Source organism: Penaeus vannamei, chromosome 39, assembly GCF_042767895.1.
Source record: "Penaeus vannamei isolate JL-2024 chromosome 39, ASM4276789v1, whole genome shotgun sequence".
NCBI lineage: Eukaryota > Metazoa > Arthropoda > Malacostraca > Decapoda > Penaeidae > Penaeus > Penaeus vannamei.
In genome coordinates this window covers 12126661-12144160 of record NC_091587.1, presented here as the reverse complement: position 1 = coordinate 12144160, position 17500 = coordinate 12126661, and the positions used below count along the sequence as shown (strand labels likewise).

At 41.6% G+C, this 17500-nt stretch overlaps 3 protein-coding genes across 3 annotated transcripts in view; all 3 read left to right on the top strand.

The window, feature by feature from the left end:
• The window catches only part of LOC138859988 (low affinity immunoglobulin epsilon Fc receptor-like), a 9713-nt gene extending 2612 nt beyond the window's left edge, over positions 1-7101 (top strand). Inside the window, exons 2-5 of the mRNA XM_070116639.1 lie at positions 737-899; positions 1494-1599; positions 4987-5100; positions 5297-7101. Of these exons, the coding sequence (XP_069972740.1) occupies positions 737-899; positions 1494-1599; positions 4987-5100; positions 5297-5324 (411 nt within the window). The 3' untranslated portion in view covers positions 5325-7101. The remainder of the gene's footprint in view (positions 1-736; positions 900-1493; positions 1600-4986; positions 5101-5296) is intronic.
• A 4560-nt stretch (positions 7102-11661) lies between these two features.
• On the top strand, positions 11662-13166 carry LOC113805213 (uncharacterized). The gene is made up of 4 exons (XM_027356178.2): positions 11662-11736; positions 11972-12097; positions 12230-12350; positions 12711-13166. Exons 1-4 carry the CDS (start codon positions 11689-11691, stop codon positions 12800-12802), a joined length of 387 nt encoding a protein of 128 aa, XP_027211979.2. The 5' UTR covers positions 11662-11688; the 3' UTR covers positions 12803-13166.
• A 1503-nt stretch (positions 13167-14669) lies between these two features.
• Positions 14670-17500, top strand: part of LOC113805219 (mucin-1) — a 20097-nt gene continuing 17266 nt past the window's right edge. The window contains exons 1-6 of the mRNA XM_070116836.1: positions 14670-14736; positions 15147-15272; positions 15740-15860; positions 16313-16810; positions 16920-17013; positions 17468-17500. The exon at positions 17468-17500 is cut by the window's right edge and continues 81 nt beyond it. Of these exons, the coding sequence (XP_069972937.1) occupies positions 14692-14736; positions 15147-15272; positions 15740-15860; positions 16313-16810; positions 16920-17013; positions 17468-17500 (917 nt within the window). The 5' untranslated portion in view covers positions 14670-14691. The remainder of the gene's footprint in view (positions 14737-15146; positions 15273-15739; positions 15861-16312; positions 16811-16919; positions 17014-17467) is intronic.

Below are 17500 nucleotides of genomic sequence, written 5' to 3'. Positions count from 1 at the left end.
TAACAATTATTACTAATACAAGAACGGCAATATCAGTACTGCTATTTATACTATTTCTGATAATGATAATAATATTGATAATAAGAAAAAGAGTAATGATATTAGCAGTATCTAGAAAAGGAATGATAATGACAATAATTATGATAATGATAATATCTACAATGATGCTAATGATAATCATGAAAATTAGAATATCCTCATAAATTCGTAATATGCGCATGCGTGTGTTTATAATTCTTTGATATTCACATTGTCAATTATCATCCCATTTTCCACCAAAATGAGTTGACTTAAAGTTGGCAGTCACATGGAATAGATCATAGGCACATAACGCCCACTTAACATGGAAGTAAAGATGGTCGTATGGACGGACGGGCAGAATGCAAGCAGTTACAATAGGAATATGATAAAGGGTAGTAGTCATGACAATAATAATAATAATAATATGAGATTTTGAATGACAAGTTGACTGCTCAAAATTCACACCGAGATTTATGCCTTAACATTTGTCCAGAATAGTTGCATTAGACAGTTCCTCAACTTTGTCATTTTTCTGCAAATAAGATCGACTCAAAACAAAATCTGTCGCTTACTCCCTCTCCGTAGCTGTCTTCGTGCCTCTCAATTTCATGTTTTCACTGTCTCTCTCTCCTCTGTGCGTGTGGTTGAACTTTCGAGGAAGACTTTCCATCTACACGGATTGCTAGTGAGCCCCCCCCCCTCCCCTCCCCCGCAGGCCTCCACCGAGAGCTGCTCCGAGACCTGGATCTCCTTCGGCGAATCCTCGTTCCTGCTGAGCTCGGGAAACGCCTCCTGGTTCGACGCCTTCACCGAGTGCCACAGACTCGGCGGCAAACTGGCCTCCATCCAGTCCCAGCGCGAGAACGATTTCTTACATGGTGAGGATGATGTCCTTTGGGTATTTCGGATCACTCACATACTCTCTGGCTCTCATTTGCTCTCTTCGATTTTCTCTCTCGCTTCCATTTGGTTCACTTTTTGCCTTGTCTTCATTTTCTTTTCTTTTTTCAACCTCTGCCTCTCTCTTCCTCTCGCTTTACCCTTCCTTTTCTCACTGTCTCTCTCTTTCTTCCCCCATCGCCCCTAGTTCCCACATCCTACCTTCTCCTTCTTTCTTCCGCTCTTTCACTCTCTCTTCTTTTTCTCACTGGCTCCCTCCTTCTTTCTTCCCTCATCACGCTTAGCTCCGCCACCCTCCCTTCTCCCTCTTTCTTCCGCTCTTTCACGCTCTTCTTTTTTCACTGGTTCTCTCCTTCTTTCTTCCCTCATCACTCTTAGCTCTCCTGACCTCCCTTCTCCCTCTTCCGCTCTTTCACTCTCTCTTCTTTTTCTCACTGGCGCTCTCCTTCTTTCTTCCCTCATCACTCTTGGCTCCGTCACCCTCACTTCTCCCTCTTTCTTCCGCTCTTTTCCCCCTCTCCCTCCCACTTCGTCACCCAATAAAGGTCAGACTGAGCTGTTTCTCCCCGCAGGAATGCTGACAGTATGCGGTGTAGACAAGGCGTGGATCGGCCTCACGGACGCGTTCATAAATACCGTCTTCAAATGGGCGGACAAGGAAGACCTGACCTTCTTGAAGTAAGTAACTTGAGAGAGAGAGAGGGAGAGAAAAAAGAGAAAGAGAGAGAGAGAGAAGAGAAAGAGGGGGTGGATGGAAAGAGAGAAACAGAGGCGAGTGAGCGAGTGAGTTAGTAAAAGAGAGAGGGGGGGCGAGTAAGTTAGTAAGAGAGAGGGAAAGAAGAAAGAGGGGGTAGGGAAAAAGAGAGAGGGAAAGACGAAAGAGGGGGTTGGGAAAAAGAGAGAGAAGGGAAGAAGAGATAAAAACGAGAGACGGGGAGAAGAGCAAGAGAGAGAAAAGGAGAGAGGGGGGGAGGACGAGAGAAAAAGAATGGAGAGAGAGGGGAAGAAGAACGAGTGAGAGAGAGAAAGGGGAGAGAAGATAGATAGATAGAGTACTGAGAACGACAGTTAGTTCATTTACTCCGTATTTACCCTAATATTTCATGTTTTTTAATGATTTTGGCATATTCACTGATGAATATCTAGTCATCCTCTTGCAAGTCTGGTTTATGAGAAATATCAGTGCTTTTACCTGTAATTTGTTGTTGTTGTTGTTTCAACGATGACCGTTGCTCGCATTCAAACCTTGGCTACCTCAAGGTCTATATAAATATTTATATAGATCTTGGGCAACCTTGCCCCCTCGCCTCTCTCAAACTACCGGAGCACTCAACGATCGGTTGGCTTTAATGGCATCCCCACTTCTCTCCTATAGCTCGGCCATTCAGAGTTGTTGGCTATCTCATTGATGCTTAGTTCAACGAAGACTCTTACTCTTGCATCGTAGGAGGGATCCGTCTCCAACGGGCGGTCAAAACCCGCGGTCTTAGGCGCGTACGGGCCTGAGGCAGGGCATTTTTAGACGTTTGATTTTATGATTACGGGTGCTTTAATTTACTCATTATTTATAATTTGTCATATTCTATACCCATAAGCTTTATTCATACTGACGGGTGAAGTGTGCGGATACTAAGGTATTATAATGTCTTTTCGTAATAGTGTGAATGTTCTTTTGTGTGGTTCAACTGGCGTTTTAAAACCATTGATCATACATGTCTTTTAGTCACAATAAAGCCATATTTACTCATTAATAATATCTTTTAAATACTTTTAACGTTCTCATATTTAATCGGATTGCGCGACCCGAGGGCCTGCCTGGCTACGAACCAAGCGAGTCGTGTGCTGTTTGTGGCAAGTCATCTGCCAACGAGGGCAAAGTAAACTGTTCTCACTCAGACTGCCCGAATATCTGCCTTCCCCAGTGCCTCGGCGAAGACAGAAGTGCAAAGGTTACCCCAAGCCATTGGTATCCCGGGCGAAGTCTCACGTGAATGCTGATAACGAGGCAACTGAGACGCACGAGTCCCTGTCATTGATGAGGAACGAGAGCTTCTCCTGCGAGAGCCTACGGATCTAGTCCAAATAATTTGTGATCTGAAATCTGAGCTGGCAAGGAAGAACTCGCTTCTGAAATTCCTTGGCACAACCGCAGAGGATATTGCGAGCAAAAGGGATGCTATTGTCATACACACACACATACATGTATGTGTGTGTGAGGGAATGAGTGTGTGTGTATATATATATATATATATATATATATATATATATATATATATATATATATATACATATGTGTGTGTGTGTGTGTGCGTGTGTGTGCATATATTTTGATATATAAAAAGGAGATAAGATCTAAAAAGCCACCGACCCATAAGCCTCCTTTCAGTTACTTACAAACTGTTCACAAAAGTCATCACAGCTCGTATCTCTGGCAGTCTGGATTCTAACCAGCCTAGAGAACAGGCAGGCTTCCGCGGTGGATTCTCAACAACAGACAACATCCACACGCTCAACTAAATTAGCGGAAAAATAAACGAATATAGGAAACCTGTGTATGGCATTCATCGATTATGAAAAGGCATTTGACTCTGTGCAAATACCAGCAGTATTGGGTGCTGTTCGACAACAGGGAGTAGAGGAGGTATATTGTAAAATATTGGAAGATATAAACAAAGATGGGACAGCAACCATCAAGCTCCACATGGAAACCGATAAAATACCAATTAAAAAAGGCGTTAGACAGGGCGACACATCTCACCGAAACTGTTTACAGCCTGCTTCGAAGAAATATTCAAGGAACTAGAATGGGAAGGAAAGGGTATCAAAATAGAAGACAAATACCTAAACAATCTAAGATTTGCAGACGATGTTGTTCTCTTCAGTAGATCAGCAAATGAAATGCAGCATTTAATAAACGATCTGAATAGAGAAAGTCTAAAAGTCGGACTTAAGATGAACAAGAAAAAGACTGTCATGTGCAACAGCAAGAGTTCAATTCGAACAAATACATTTACAAGGCGAAGCGCTAGAGGTAATTGTAGACAAGTACATATATCTTAAGGTGCTGTCACACTAGCACTTTTACCGTATTTTTTTGACAATGTTCTGAAATTTTGTCCAATTTTGAGCGAATTTTCCAGTTAAACGATAATGATAGTTTCCGTCTGAAAACCTTTCCGTCAACTTTTTCAGTCAAATATAGTCAAACCAAGAGCTATATTCGTGAATGTGTATGTGTTAAATAAAATTGTCAAAAAATTGACGGAAAAAGTGCTAGTGTGACAGCACCTTAAGGCAACTCGTATAAACACCTCACTGGTCATCAGCAAAAAGCCGCGGTCACACGACTCTTTGTCTCGAGGGACACCGAGATGTGCGGGGATTTCGTCCCTCCGCAGCTGTCCGCCGGGCAGATCCTCTCCAGGTGAAAGGACGATGATATAATCAAAGTAAAAACTTATTACTAAAATAAAGCTCTACTGTATAGTTATACATGTTTTCTCTAATACATTTAGCATCAAAGTATGAATAGGAGTCATAGTATTTTTTTTTCTAATTTCTTGTTGCACGGAACTCAATTGGCGAACGACCGGAAACATTTCCCCATTGGTGGAAGGAGCCTATTCCCTCACTGACAATATTTCGGACAATAAGGAATTCTGGAATACAGGCCACAAGAGCAGGACGCTGAAAAGGATGAAGATGGCTGATGTTAGTAAGCATCTACAACAGGAATATCCACATTAGCATACATAGTTCGGTCTTCCTGTCAAACTAATATCTAATACCCAATTGAGTTGGTTGCTTATCTTACTCCGGTCTTCTTAGGGAAATAAAACAATGTGTTAATGAAAAAACACCCATATCCATATATAATCGTGACAGAGAGCGTCCTGCGGGATAGGCTTTCCGTGTCATGGGACTAGAACATGGGACGGGGTGCGCTTTATCAGGGGACCAGCTGGTACGACAAACAAACAAACAAAATACCAACGAACTCAAGGTCTGCATAAGTACTGATAAAGATTTTGGCATAACTGGCACCCTCTCCTCCCCCTCCCCAAGCTTCGGGCCGGGGGAGCCCAGCGGCTCGGGCGACCACGCTTCCGAGGACTGCGTGGAAATGCGCCAGGACTTGGAATACCAGTGGAACGACGAGTACTGCATGGTAAAGAGGAGGTGAGACGTCGGGCAATAGCACTACTGAATCTGATGATTATTTGTGTTATATTGAGTCTTTTTCTTGTGGTTTGTTTATGCTATATCACAGAATACTTTCTAGAGTATGTATACATGAGAAAGGGGAGGCATTATATTTCTCAGTTAAATGTTTTGGTCTTTCAAACTCGAACTTATTTTTATTTCCTTTTTTCAGATTTCTGTGTCGCAAGTCCACTGAATGAATGTCTTTTCTTAGGCCATGAGGTGTGAGGCAGAATCTTTTGAAATGTTATTGTTTCTCTTGAACCAAATCGGTCTCCTGGATCAATTGCATATGGTTTCAAAAAATCTTTGAAAATTGTTTTCCTATCCTGTTTGGTTTTCTGCAAACATATTACTATACATGAATAGGGGAGAGATAGATAGATAGATAGAGAGAGAGAGAGAAAGGGTAAGTACAAATTTAATCCATGCTGTTTTCTCTATTTTCAAATAATTTTAATTAACCGAACGTAAATATAAAAACAAAAGGGCATGCCAGTACTAACTAAATTCCTGTTCCAGTTGTTTTATCCCATCTCTCTCTTTCCATTGTCTATTCTTTTCTCTCATTGCCTCTTTCTCTGTTCTTGTCTCTCTACCATGTTTATCTGCCTGCCCTTCTTAAATATTTACGTATATTGATCTCTATATCTTTCTGTTGCTGTCCGTCTCTCTTCCCGTTGTCTCACCTCTCGGTTATCTTCCTCCCTAGCATGTGACCGAAATTAAAGACTTACATTTCTTTCTCCATCGAGTAAATACGAACGGAAGACACGGATGAACGGCGTTTGTTTGTCTCTTCACGGTGTCGTTTTTATTCATGTTTTTCTCGTTTGTTTCCTTCGTTTTTTCCATGAATTGGCCGCAGTATATTTAATCATCCTTTACACGCAACTGAATCATTTCTTCGCATCAAAACTCGTTTTGATTTTTTTTTTTCATTTCTCAAATACCTAATGGTTAAGTTGTAAAGTTGGTTTTAACAAATAATTTTTAGCTTTACAGTCAGATGATTTACATCCTGACAAATATAACTGTTAGATGAATATTTAGACGATTAGTATCACCTCTAAAAAAAAATAATAAATCCAAGAATGAAAGGATCTGAGGGATCAAAAAGGATTCCTAAGTCATGATTTTAACTATTACAATGGTTACTCTGATAGAGATATTCGGTTAGTTATTTCCCTTTGTATTAAACTGCTTTTTCCTAATATACAAAACCCAGGGTACATGATAACAGGAAGGCCCACTCCGGCTTGATGAAAAGAGCCCTGTCTCTCCGCTTTATTAATTGCAAACTCTTTTTCTTGGTTTCGTTTTAGATAACTCTTTGCCATTGCTATTACTGAACATTTTTAAAGAAAATACACCGAAAAAACACTAACCATAAAGTATCGCACAGATTCACAGGGCCGAAAAGGTGGCGGAGCGTTTAGCCAATGAGAGCGCTGTGAGATATCGGATATTGCTAGATACATTACTATTTCCTTAATTTACTTGACGCTATATTTACCGGAAATAAAACCAAAATCCCCTTCTTTTATTTAGGATAATGAAGAGAACCTTTCCCATTACCATTATAATATCCTGGAAAAAACACATACATAATAATCTTACAGATGGTAATACAATTTGTTCCATAATCTGGCTGCTCTCATCTTCTGGGAAGATACCCAGTCCTACAGCCATCATTTGCATGTCTTCCGCTGGGTTGCGTGTGCGGTCATTATGGTACAAGTGTTGTAGATGCTTCCATGTGCTGTGTGAAATGAGATTGTAGACTGTTTTTCTGTTACGGACTTTATGCCTGGTTGTGCATTCACCAGTCAGTCAGCATTTATGAGGAGCAATGACATTATAAGCCGAAGTCCGAACGCATTGGGGGTTTGTACTCTACAAAAGATGGCTTAAATGGAAATGGGGATACTGGTAATATGTGCCTTGATAAAACCAAAATAAATGAATCCTGGTCTATGTATTGTTTTCCTTTTCCTCTTTAATATCATGCCATAGCAATTTCCAGATAATCTATGCAGTGAAGTGTCATTTAAAAACAGCAAATGAGACTCTTGGTCCGTTAATATCAAGGTTCTGACAAATAAAGGCAGCAACGCTCACGTCCTGTGTTAAAACAACACTGATTAAGAGATTTGGTGAATTTGTTATGTTCTCTCTTTTTATATATCCAAATCTTTTTTCCTCTCTCTCCAACTCTACCTCCCCCCCTCTCACTCCATTCACATTCATACTCTCTATATCTGTGTTTCTCTCTTTGTCTCTCCCTCTTAGTCTTTCGGCCATTGGTGTTCTTGTACATATAAGATATACCAATACCTGGAATACATAAAAAACGAAGGAAAGTATCTGGTAATTTTGACAAATGGCACCATAACCTACGTAACTCGAATTGAGCTAAAATTAAGAGGACAGTTAAACGTTCATCTTTCCCAAAAGCAATGAGGACCCGCGTAAAATAATGATAATAATAACAATAATAATAAAAAAAGATACTCCCCATTACAAACAGAAAGCGAATTTCACAAGCGAGTGGTTGAAACTGCAAGAGAATATAGGAGACCCGTGAATGATTTATAGTAATTCCGCTTCGCCCTACCTGTTTGACCTGAAAAAAGCCAGGAGTGGGTCCGAAATGGGCGACGAAACAGGATAAATGCAAAAGTTCCTGATGATGACGAAGACCTACAGGTGGGAATCATTGAGGAGTCCAAGATGGTCACTTCGAGAGAAATTCAGTCACAGGTCTATGCTAATTGTTACAACTCTTAAAGACATGTATATCATACCAATGCTAAGCAACATCTATGATATGCCAAAGCAACAATAAACAAACAATATATTAAAGCCATACTAAACAGCATGAATAATACGATAAAGGAATAACGAACAAAACATAGAAACTATATCAAAGCAGAACCAATATTGAACAGGATTCAGTGCTTGTACAAATATGCAGATGAATACTGATTCTCTGCTGAAATCAGTTAGATTCAGAAGGACAGAGAAGGGAAACGGAAACTTTGCCTGAACCTCATTTTCCCTTTCGATTGCAGATATTTACGTCATTGAGCAAATTGCATTAAGGAGTGGAAACCATCACATTTTAGGAACTGGGAACTATCATATGTTAGAAACCGGGAAAGCAACACACGTTAGAAATCGGGAAACCATCACATGTTAGAAACCTGGAAAACAAGACACGTTAGAAATGCTATTAGAAACCGAGAAATCAACACGTGTTAGAAACCGGTGAAACCATCACATGTTAGAAACCGAAAAAGCAACACGTTAGAAATCGGGAAAAGCAACACGTGTTAGAAACCGGTGAAACCATCACATGTTAGAAACCGGAAAAGCAACGTTAGAAATCGGGAAAAGCAACACGTGTTAGAAACCGCGAAACCATCACATGTTAGAAACCGGAAAAGCAACACATGTTAGAAACAGAGAAATCGTCACATGTTAGAAACCGGGGAAACCAACACATGTTTACCTGGAAACCATCACTCAAAAATAACCAGGAAACCAATACAAGTTAACATGCTAAAGTCATCTCAAGACACTGACATGTCCGAGCTCTTGTGTTGCTGGAATTTGAGGCACCTTGAAGCGGAACACATATGGACAGGTATTGCTATGGAATAATTTCTCATGTTATTGTTCACATTGTTCTGGGAGACCATTTACAAGCTCATTCATGGGAATTATCCGCAATGGTTAATGCCCTTGCAAACTGTAGGGAACACATCAGGTGTCCAGACACGTCAAGTAAATTCCCTTTATGTTAAGAGATCGAGTACCGATACAGGGGCACGACAAATGGAAATACGTGGACCCAAGTTATGGAACATGTTACCAGATAATATGAGTCATTAACAGCCTCTGTAATTTGAAAACGAAATTAAAAGAACACCTATTCAATAATCAGTTGTAAATATAAATGTATTTATGTAGAAAATAACCACTGTAATTAATGGAATAAAATGTTTTGACTGACTTCGAGCTGGCTGCGAGATGTCTGTCGGCCGCCATGGCTCGGGACGGGATCACGGCGGTGAGAACAGCCTCCTGCGGGAGAGAGAGAGAGAGAGAGAGAGAGAGAGAGAGAGAGAGAGAGAGAGAGAGAGAGAGAGAGAGAGAGAGAGAGAGAGAGAGAGAGAAAGAGAGAGAGACGGAGAAAGAGAGAGAGAGAGAGACAGAGAGAGACAGACAGACAGACAAACAAACAGAGACAGAGAGAGACATACAGACAGACAGACAGACAGAGAGAGAGAAAGAGAAAAAGAGAGAAGAGCAGAGAAGAGAGAGACAGACAGAAGGAAAGAGAGGAGAAAAAAGAGTAAGAGAAGAGAAGAGGGAGAGAGAGAGAAAGGCAGAAAGAAAAGTCAAGGCAAGAGAAGAGAAAGGGAGAGAAAAGACAAGAGAAGCGAAGAGAGAGAAAGACAAGATAATAGTTGAGGATCTGGGGTTCCTGCTGCCAGCGGCCCCTCCTGCATCGCTGTGTTATGCATTAAAATTGCAATAAAATTTTCTATCAGACATTTTTCGTTATGCTATACATGTGATCAGGATATTACATTTATTTGCAAGGACCTTAGTAAAAAATAAATAAATAAATAAATAAATAAATCGTCCATAGGATTATTTGAAAATGTCTCATTCTTGTCATAGAAAAGGTACGATGTTTCTTAACACCAATAACTGCCTCGACTATCCGTTTACTGATTGTAAAAAAAATGAGCTGGATACATACCTAATTATTACCACAGAAAACAAAGCCTTATCGGACAAATTGGGAGTCAAAGTACTTGAAATTTCAAAATCGAATCATCTCTAATATAGGTATTGCTATAGAGTATATGTTTTGTTGTTGTTTTTAACAAGTTCGGTCAATGGATAAGTGAGATTTATAATTCTTTTTTTTCCAAAAACAGTCAGTAAAATATTTCCTGCTCTTTCGATTAGATCAGAGATATCGTCAGTTGTTCCACTCTGGAGTAACTGGGTATCGTCTACATACTGAACCACAAGCATCGTTAAGCATTTTGAAAAAAAGTCATTTACATATCAAAAAAATGGTCCTAGCACAGATCCTTGAGGGACACCAAAGGATTTTTGTTTTTTCAAAGTTAACGTGACGTTTTGAATTCTTGCACACTGTGATCCGTTTTTAAGGTAACCTCCCTCCCTCTCCCTCTCTCTCTCTCTCTCTCTCTCTCTCTCTCTCTCTCTCTCTCTCTCTCTCTCTCTCTCTCTCTCTCTCTCTCTTTGTCTTTGGAAAATCGTGGAAATTGAATATCATGGAATTTTGTTTTCAAGTCTGGAAAATCATAGAAATTTCGTATTTGTTTTTCTTTTATAAGTAAGTCTGGCCTAGATTTATTGTTTTTATTCATATTGAGAAAATTTTCAGGGAGAAATCAGAATAAACTTCGGAAGATTAGGAAACCGAATGAAAGGTTGAAAAATTACATAGCCTAATTTGATACACGCTGATTCATTACAGCAATTAGTCCCTGGTGTCAATAGCTCACTCAACTTATTCCCTAAATCTTTTATCCTCAGCAACATCAGTTTTGAATTACAGTCATTGCACGTTGTAACCGCATATATGTGTTGTGAATAAATATCAAATATTCAAGGAACACTGTGAATATTGCCAAAGTCATGGAAAAATAATGGAATTTTGATATGAAATATGTATGAACCCTGGATCGATTACTTTAAGTAGACATTAATAATGGAAAGATACTGGTAGAGAGGTGGTGAGTGTCTAGAAGCTGTCTCACGTTTGTTTTTATTATGTTTATAGTAATGAGTATTGATTTATAATAAGTAGGAAAAGGGAGGGTGTAGAGTTAACCTTGTAAGTTAATTAAGTTTATGTTTATTGCTAAGATTTACATTGTAATATGCCACCTATTTATTATTAAAATCCTTATGACCATTAGGTTATGCTACACACATCAAATTTAACAGTGCAGTAATTTAGTAGAATATCTATTTCAATATTTCGTACATGATTTTGTTTATATGACATCCCCCCCCCCCCACACACAGATAGATATACATATACATGTTCGTGTATGTGTTTTGATATTTTTGGTTCGAATGTTCATGATCTCCTTTCTGTCAATATTTCCCTTTGCTTAGTATTTCTCGCATATACGCACGACGCCTATTGGTCGAACCTACACTAATGAGCATTCTCAGTTTGCTTTATTTGCGCAGCCTCGACTTAGTACAATTATTTGGTGCGACGGAATATAATTATGTATTTTGACTATGATTGCTTATCATTTCAGGTGTGCTTCTGACTTTGTGGATTTGCTGGAAGGCAGTAAATAATCGCATCATGTAATGCTAAAGATACTTCCGTTCCTTTCACCATTCAAGTTTGTAGTTTTTTAAGCTATATTAAATATATAAATAGATGTGTGACGTCACAGACAGGTGAATCATATAGGGCTGGAAGGGTGGAAAGGTATATAAGGCGATTGGCGGCTCGCGGGCACAGCAGTCTGTAGCATAGCGTCAGGGAAGATGGAAGGGTTGCTGCATCGCGTCACCATTTTACTCGTTTTGGCTTCGGTCTGTAGTCTCGACATTTTTTTTTTTTCTTCTTCTTCTTTTTGAGGGGGAGGGGGTTGATAAGTTAGGTTACGTTTCTAAGACGATTCGGTTATATTCTTTTTTATCTATTCCATTTATTCACAGCTTTATCTGCTATTTGTATACTTCTTGGGGTCTTCACGCATTCTGTATGTTTATTTTTGTGGAAATCTTATCCGGGGTTGTGACCGGAAGCTTTCCTTTCCACGGGCAGCTCGGGCACTCGGTGAAGCTGCGTCAGGAGTGCGACATCGACCTGCAGGTGGGGTGCCCGAGCGAGGCCGACGAGCAGCCGTGGGTGTCCTGCTCGCGGGTCAACTGCTCAGTCACCAGGAAGAACGTATGTATGGAGTAATGCCGTAAGAACTGTTGAGAGCGAAATGAAACTAATGGATAAAGGCAATAAATTGATAGTCAACCATACAAATTTATTGGTACACAATTATGTATATTCTTTCATTTCTTGCTACAGACCTGGTTCATTGGAGAATTGTACAAGCGCGTGGACTGCTTGGAAGCAGAAGGCAAAATGGTGAAGGTTGAGTACCGGAAGGATGGGAAACTCTCGTGCTCTCTCGTCCCCATCCAGACAAGTAAGTCATATAAATGAGAGAGAGAGAGAGAGAGAGAGAGAGAGAGAGAGAGAGAGAGAGAGAGAGAGAGAGAGAGAGAGAGAGAGAGAGAGAGAGAGACTAGGACAGAGGAAGAGGGATAAAAGGGGAAAAAAGTAGAAAGAAACAGAAAGCTCCCTAGGGAGCAACGGGAAACCAGAGACAGATCGAGAAATAATAAATAACTCTACGATGCAGGAAATCTCTTACGCAGTTCTGATGACGCAATATCGCCACGCGTCGCATGCATTCATCGCTCTGGAAATGAATCCTTTTCACTCATACCTTTTCTACATGAGTCCTACCGAGCTCCTCCTAACACGGCACCCTCTCCCCCCACAGACGAGCTTCTCCTCGCAGAGTACTTGAACCCGAGTATCGCCTCGTGCGGCCCGCCCTCGCCGGCCCCCGACGCCCGCCTCCAACTTTCCTAAACTTCGGGACAAGAACACGAACTCGAAATTGGATTTTGTCGTGCACGAATAGTTAGTTAATTCAGCATGCGAGTTTAATTGCTTTGGGCTGATCCACCTGGCACTAAAACTAATCTAACCGTTGATTTGGTCCGATCATCTTGCAACTTTGCCTTTAATAAGATGTCATTCAGCCGGGCAGTTTGGTGGACCCCCTTAAGCGCCCTGCAACTGGCTGGATCCACGAGGTTTGATTTCGTACTACGTCTGGTATTGGGGTTATTTACAAAATTGTTTTACAAAAATTAAGCAGATAAAATGCTGATTCAAGATGAAAATCTTAGACATATTTTCAGCATAAGTACTTTGGCAGAATTTACCTATTTAATGATATCTTAATAAATCAAAGAGATACCATTATGTAGAGAAATAATGACTGCAATATATTAAATTTCTCCAATGTTCGGAAATAATCATTGCAATAAATATTTGGATGCATATGAATAACATACTGTCCTGAAGTATTTAAAAATATTGACAAATATACAATAAACTGTTTTATTAATGTCTTTCATGTAATAAGCTAATTGACACTGACGCACAGAACATGAGAGAAAAAGAGAGAAAGAGGAAAGAGTACTGCAATATAACTTTAAGGAACATTTAGTTTCGTTGAATGGAATCCTCTAATATTACGGTCTATCGTAATAGGTTTTTGAAACGTAAAAAATAAACAAAAAACAAAAATTAAACAAAAAACAACAAAAATAAAACAAACAAAAAACAAAAAACACACAAAAATAAAATAAAACAAAAATAAAAATACCAACGAGCCAAATAGAGGAAACAAAACACCTTCGAATAGTTCATGTCAGGAACACCAAGAACATGAAATTTGAAATATTGGGTTCAGCCAAAAGGGAACGAGTCTCGCCTGCGGATTTCAAGGACAGATGCTCTCAACGCCAAGGCTGGAGCCATATCTCCCAGTCTAATATATATACACACACACATATATGTGTGTGTGTATGTGTGTACATACATATATACACACACATATACATGTGGGTGTGGGTGTGTACATACATATATGTGTGTATATGTATGTATGTATATATATATATATATATATATATATATATATATATATATATATATATATATATATATATATATATATATATAATATGATGTAAAATATTGGACCCAATAAAGGAAAGTAGAATTCCTTCGCCGATCGCGTTTCGTCCTGGTCTGAGCAAGCCAGCGGTGAAAGAGCGTTTTACCAACAACCAGCCACAAAGTATAATAAATGAGATGAAGCTTTGATTTTTAAGATATCTAAACCTTACACTTTTGAAAACAACATTACTTACTGCAAACAGCTGATTGCTTGGTGTAAACAGCCTGTTGATTGTTGTAAACAGCTGATTTCTTGATACTGTCAGCCTTTAGCTTTTCAGCTCTCTGATTTTCATTAGGTGTCGGAGTCGGTTGAACACCGGTTTCTGATAAAGAGAATGTTAATCATTAATCTTAAACATTTGAAAGCAAATGCAGTTTCTTAGACTGCAGCTTACAGCAACAAGCACATCTGGTTTGTCTTCGATTCCATAAAACACTTTTAAGCAATAAGTTTCATTATAGTTATTATATAACTCATAAGATAACTCATGGCCAGGAAATAGGTGTATTATATGGCTACAATTTTTAAAAGCGCTGGCAACTTCATCATCCATGTTTACATTTCCTTTTGAAATGGTGGGATTTAACTTGAAAATGCTATTCAATATTTTCTATGACCACAGCGACATCAGACCAACTTGTGACGTCACAGGGCGGGCCAGAGGCTTCATATAGGCTGCATCGCGACTCGAACGCTGTCAGTGCCCCTCGACGTCTCATTAACGATGGGTCCGCACAGTCAAGTCGCCGCTCTCCTCCTCATGATTTCAGTCAGTGGGAGAATCTCAGTCCGTTTTTTTCTCTGCTTTTGTGATTCCATTTCTTTCCCCTATGGTTCTCTCTCTCTCTCTCTCTCTCTCTCTCTCTCTCTCTCTCTCTCTCTCTCTCTCTCTCTTGCTCTCTCTCTTTCTCTCTCTATCTCTCTCTCGCTCTCTCTCTCTCTCTCTGGCTCTCTCTCTCTCTCTCTCTCTCTCTCTCTCTCTCTCTTTCTCTCTCCCTCCCTCCCTCCCTCCCTCCCTCCCTTCCTCCCTCCTCTCTCTCTCTCTCTCTCGCTCTTTCTTGTCAAAGTCTCTTTCTCTCTCTCTTTCTTTCCCTCTCTCTTCTCTCTTTCCCTCTCTCCTCCCTCTCTCCCCCCTCTCTCACTCTGTCTTTCTCCATAACATCGATTGCCTCTCCACAGGCCGCGCACTCGGTGAAGCTGCGTCAGGAGTGCGACATCGGCCTGCAGGTGGGGTGCCCGAGCGAGGCCGACGAGCAGCCGTGGGTGTCCTGCTCGCGGGTCAACTGCTCGGTCAGCGCCAAGAGGGTGAGTGAGCGAAGCCTTGAGGATCCGGGTCTTTTAGCATGAAGATTCTGGAATGCAGACGAGGCATACACGAGAGATACATGAATCGACATATATACTTAGGGCCGGATTCTCAAAAGAGCTTTAAGTTAAGGCGGGCTGGAAGCTCTAACCGTCCTGCTGAATTTCCCTTGTATATGAGCGAAGAGTTGACTTCCCACCCGCCGTAAGCGCTTAAGGCTGCTCTCCCCCTGCCTTAACGAAGGCGTCTTCACTCGCACCAATATGGCGGGTCCCTTGTATGTGTATGTAACATCGCTCCGCCGTAAGTTAAGGCACCTTAAGGAGATACGGAGCTTTAACGCGTTTGAGAATCTGGGCCGAATCTATATATGTATACAGAGATATGCACGTGTATTGCAGTTATGGATGGTTAAGGTATACACAGGAGAAAGCGATAAACAATAAAAGATTTTCCATTCTGATAGACCTGGTTCATTGGAGAATTGTACAAGCGCGTGGACTGCCTGGAAACCGAAGGCAAAATGGTGAAGGTTGAGTACCGGAAGGATGGGAAACTCTCGTGCTCTCTCGTCCCCATCCAGACAAGTAAGTCATGTATATATGAGGGAGAGAGAGAGAGAGAGGTGGGGAGGGAGAGGGAGAGAGAGAGAGAGAAGGGGGAGGAGAGAAAGAGAGAGTAAGGTGGGAGAGAAAAACTGTGAGACTGAGAGAAAGAGGGGTAGATAAAGTGATAGATAGATAGATGGACAAAGAAATAGAGAAATAAATAGAGATATAGAGTTAATTAGGTAGATATATAGATAGATTGACTGACTGATAGATTGATAGATAAATAGATAGAGGTAGAGACAGATGTTGACGAGTTTGTGAGATGGAGGTGAAAGGAGATTGATAAATGTAAGCAAAAGAAAATGCAGAGCATAAATGTATCTAGTTGTGTATGTGTGTGTGTGAGGGAGAGAGTGAGAGAAAGGGAGAGACAGCATCTCGGAGGCCGAGGGCTTCTCAGTCAACTGTGTCCGTCTCTCTGCCGCCAGACCCAGTTCTCCTTCAGGCTTACCTAAGCTCTGCCAACTCGACGTGTAAACCTGCGGAGCCCACTTCAGGTGCCCCCGCCTCGGGAATTTCGGGTGCCCCCACCACAGCGACGCCCACCACGGCCGCCCCGACCACAGCGGCGCCCACCACAGCTGCCCCGACCACAGCGGCGCCCACCACAACCGCCCCGACCACAGCTGCGCCCACCACAGCCGCCCCGACTACAGCAGCGCCCACCACAATCGCCCCGACCACAGCGGCGCCCACCACAGCGGAGCCCACCACAGCCGCCCCGACCACAGCGGCGCCCACCACAACCGCCACGGAACCGCCGACGACAGTTCCTTCGTGTCCCGAGGGCTGGACGGCCTTCGAGTCCTCGTGCTTCCTCGTGAGCGACGAGTCCGGGACCTACGGCGACGGCTGGAACTTCTGCCGGGCCCGAGGGGGCGTCCTGGCCTCCGTCAGGAGCCAGGCGGAACAGGACTTCGTGACAGGTGAGAGGGACTGCGATGAGCCTGTGCTTGTTCTCCCGAGTGACCACATGGATGGAGAGAGAAGTGAACGGAATCACGTGTCTAATTCCTTGTTGCTCTCTCTGCACAGGCCTCCTGCCGGGCTCCGTGTGGATCGGGCTGAGCGACGGCGTGGCGGAGGGCGCCTTCGCGTGGGCGGACGCCTCGACGTCGTCCTACAGAAAGTCAGTGAAGGAATCTCTCTCTCCGGAGGCCAAAGAGCCCAGGCTTCGTCCTGACGCCCGATTCCTCCCTGGGCTTAGGTCTCGAGGGCGGGCTCGTCAGATACTCACTTTGCGGGAAATGACTTTTATCTAAGCTTGCTTTACTCTTGCGCACATTTTTAGAAGTATCCCCTTAGCTGCAGCTGATTAAAAAACAGCTGTTATAACTGTCAATGTGTCCGATAACATTTCAGTAATATATATATATATATATATATATATATATATATATATATATATATATACATATATATATATATATGTGTGTGTGTGTGTGTGTGTGTGTGTGTGTGTGTGTGTGTGTGTGTGTGTGTGTGTGTGTGTGTGTGTGTGTGTGTGTGTGTGTGAGAGAGAGAGAGAGAGTAGATAGATAGATAATATAGAAATAGATGCAAGGGTCCCTTCCTCCCCGCAGCTTCTACCCGGGCGAGCCGAGCGGGTCGGGCGG

Bases quoted from the DNA above. Each gene is read 5' to 3' on its own strand.
- LOC113805213 (XM_027356178.2), top strand. From the start codon at position 11,689: ATGGAAGGGTTGCTGCATCGCGTCACCATTTTACTCGTTTTGGCTTCG. The intron at 11,737-11,971 runs GTCTGTAGTCTC...TTCCACGGGCAG, and splicing joins TTTTACTCGTTTTGGCTTCG to CTCGGGCACTCGGTGAAGCT. The intron at 12,351-12,710 runs GTAAGTCATATA...CTCCCCCCACAG, and splicing joins TCTCGTCCCCATCCAGACAA to ACGAGCTTCTCCTCGCAGAG.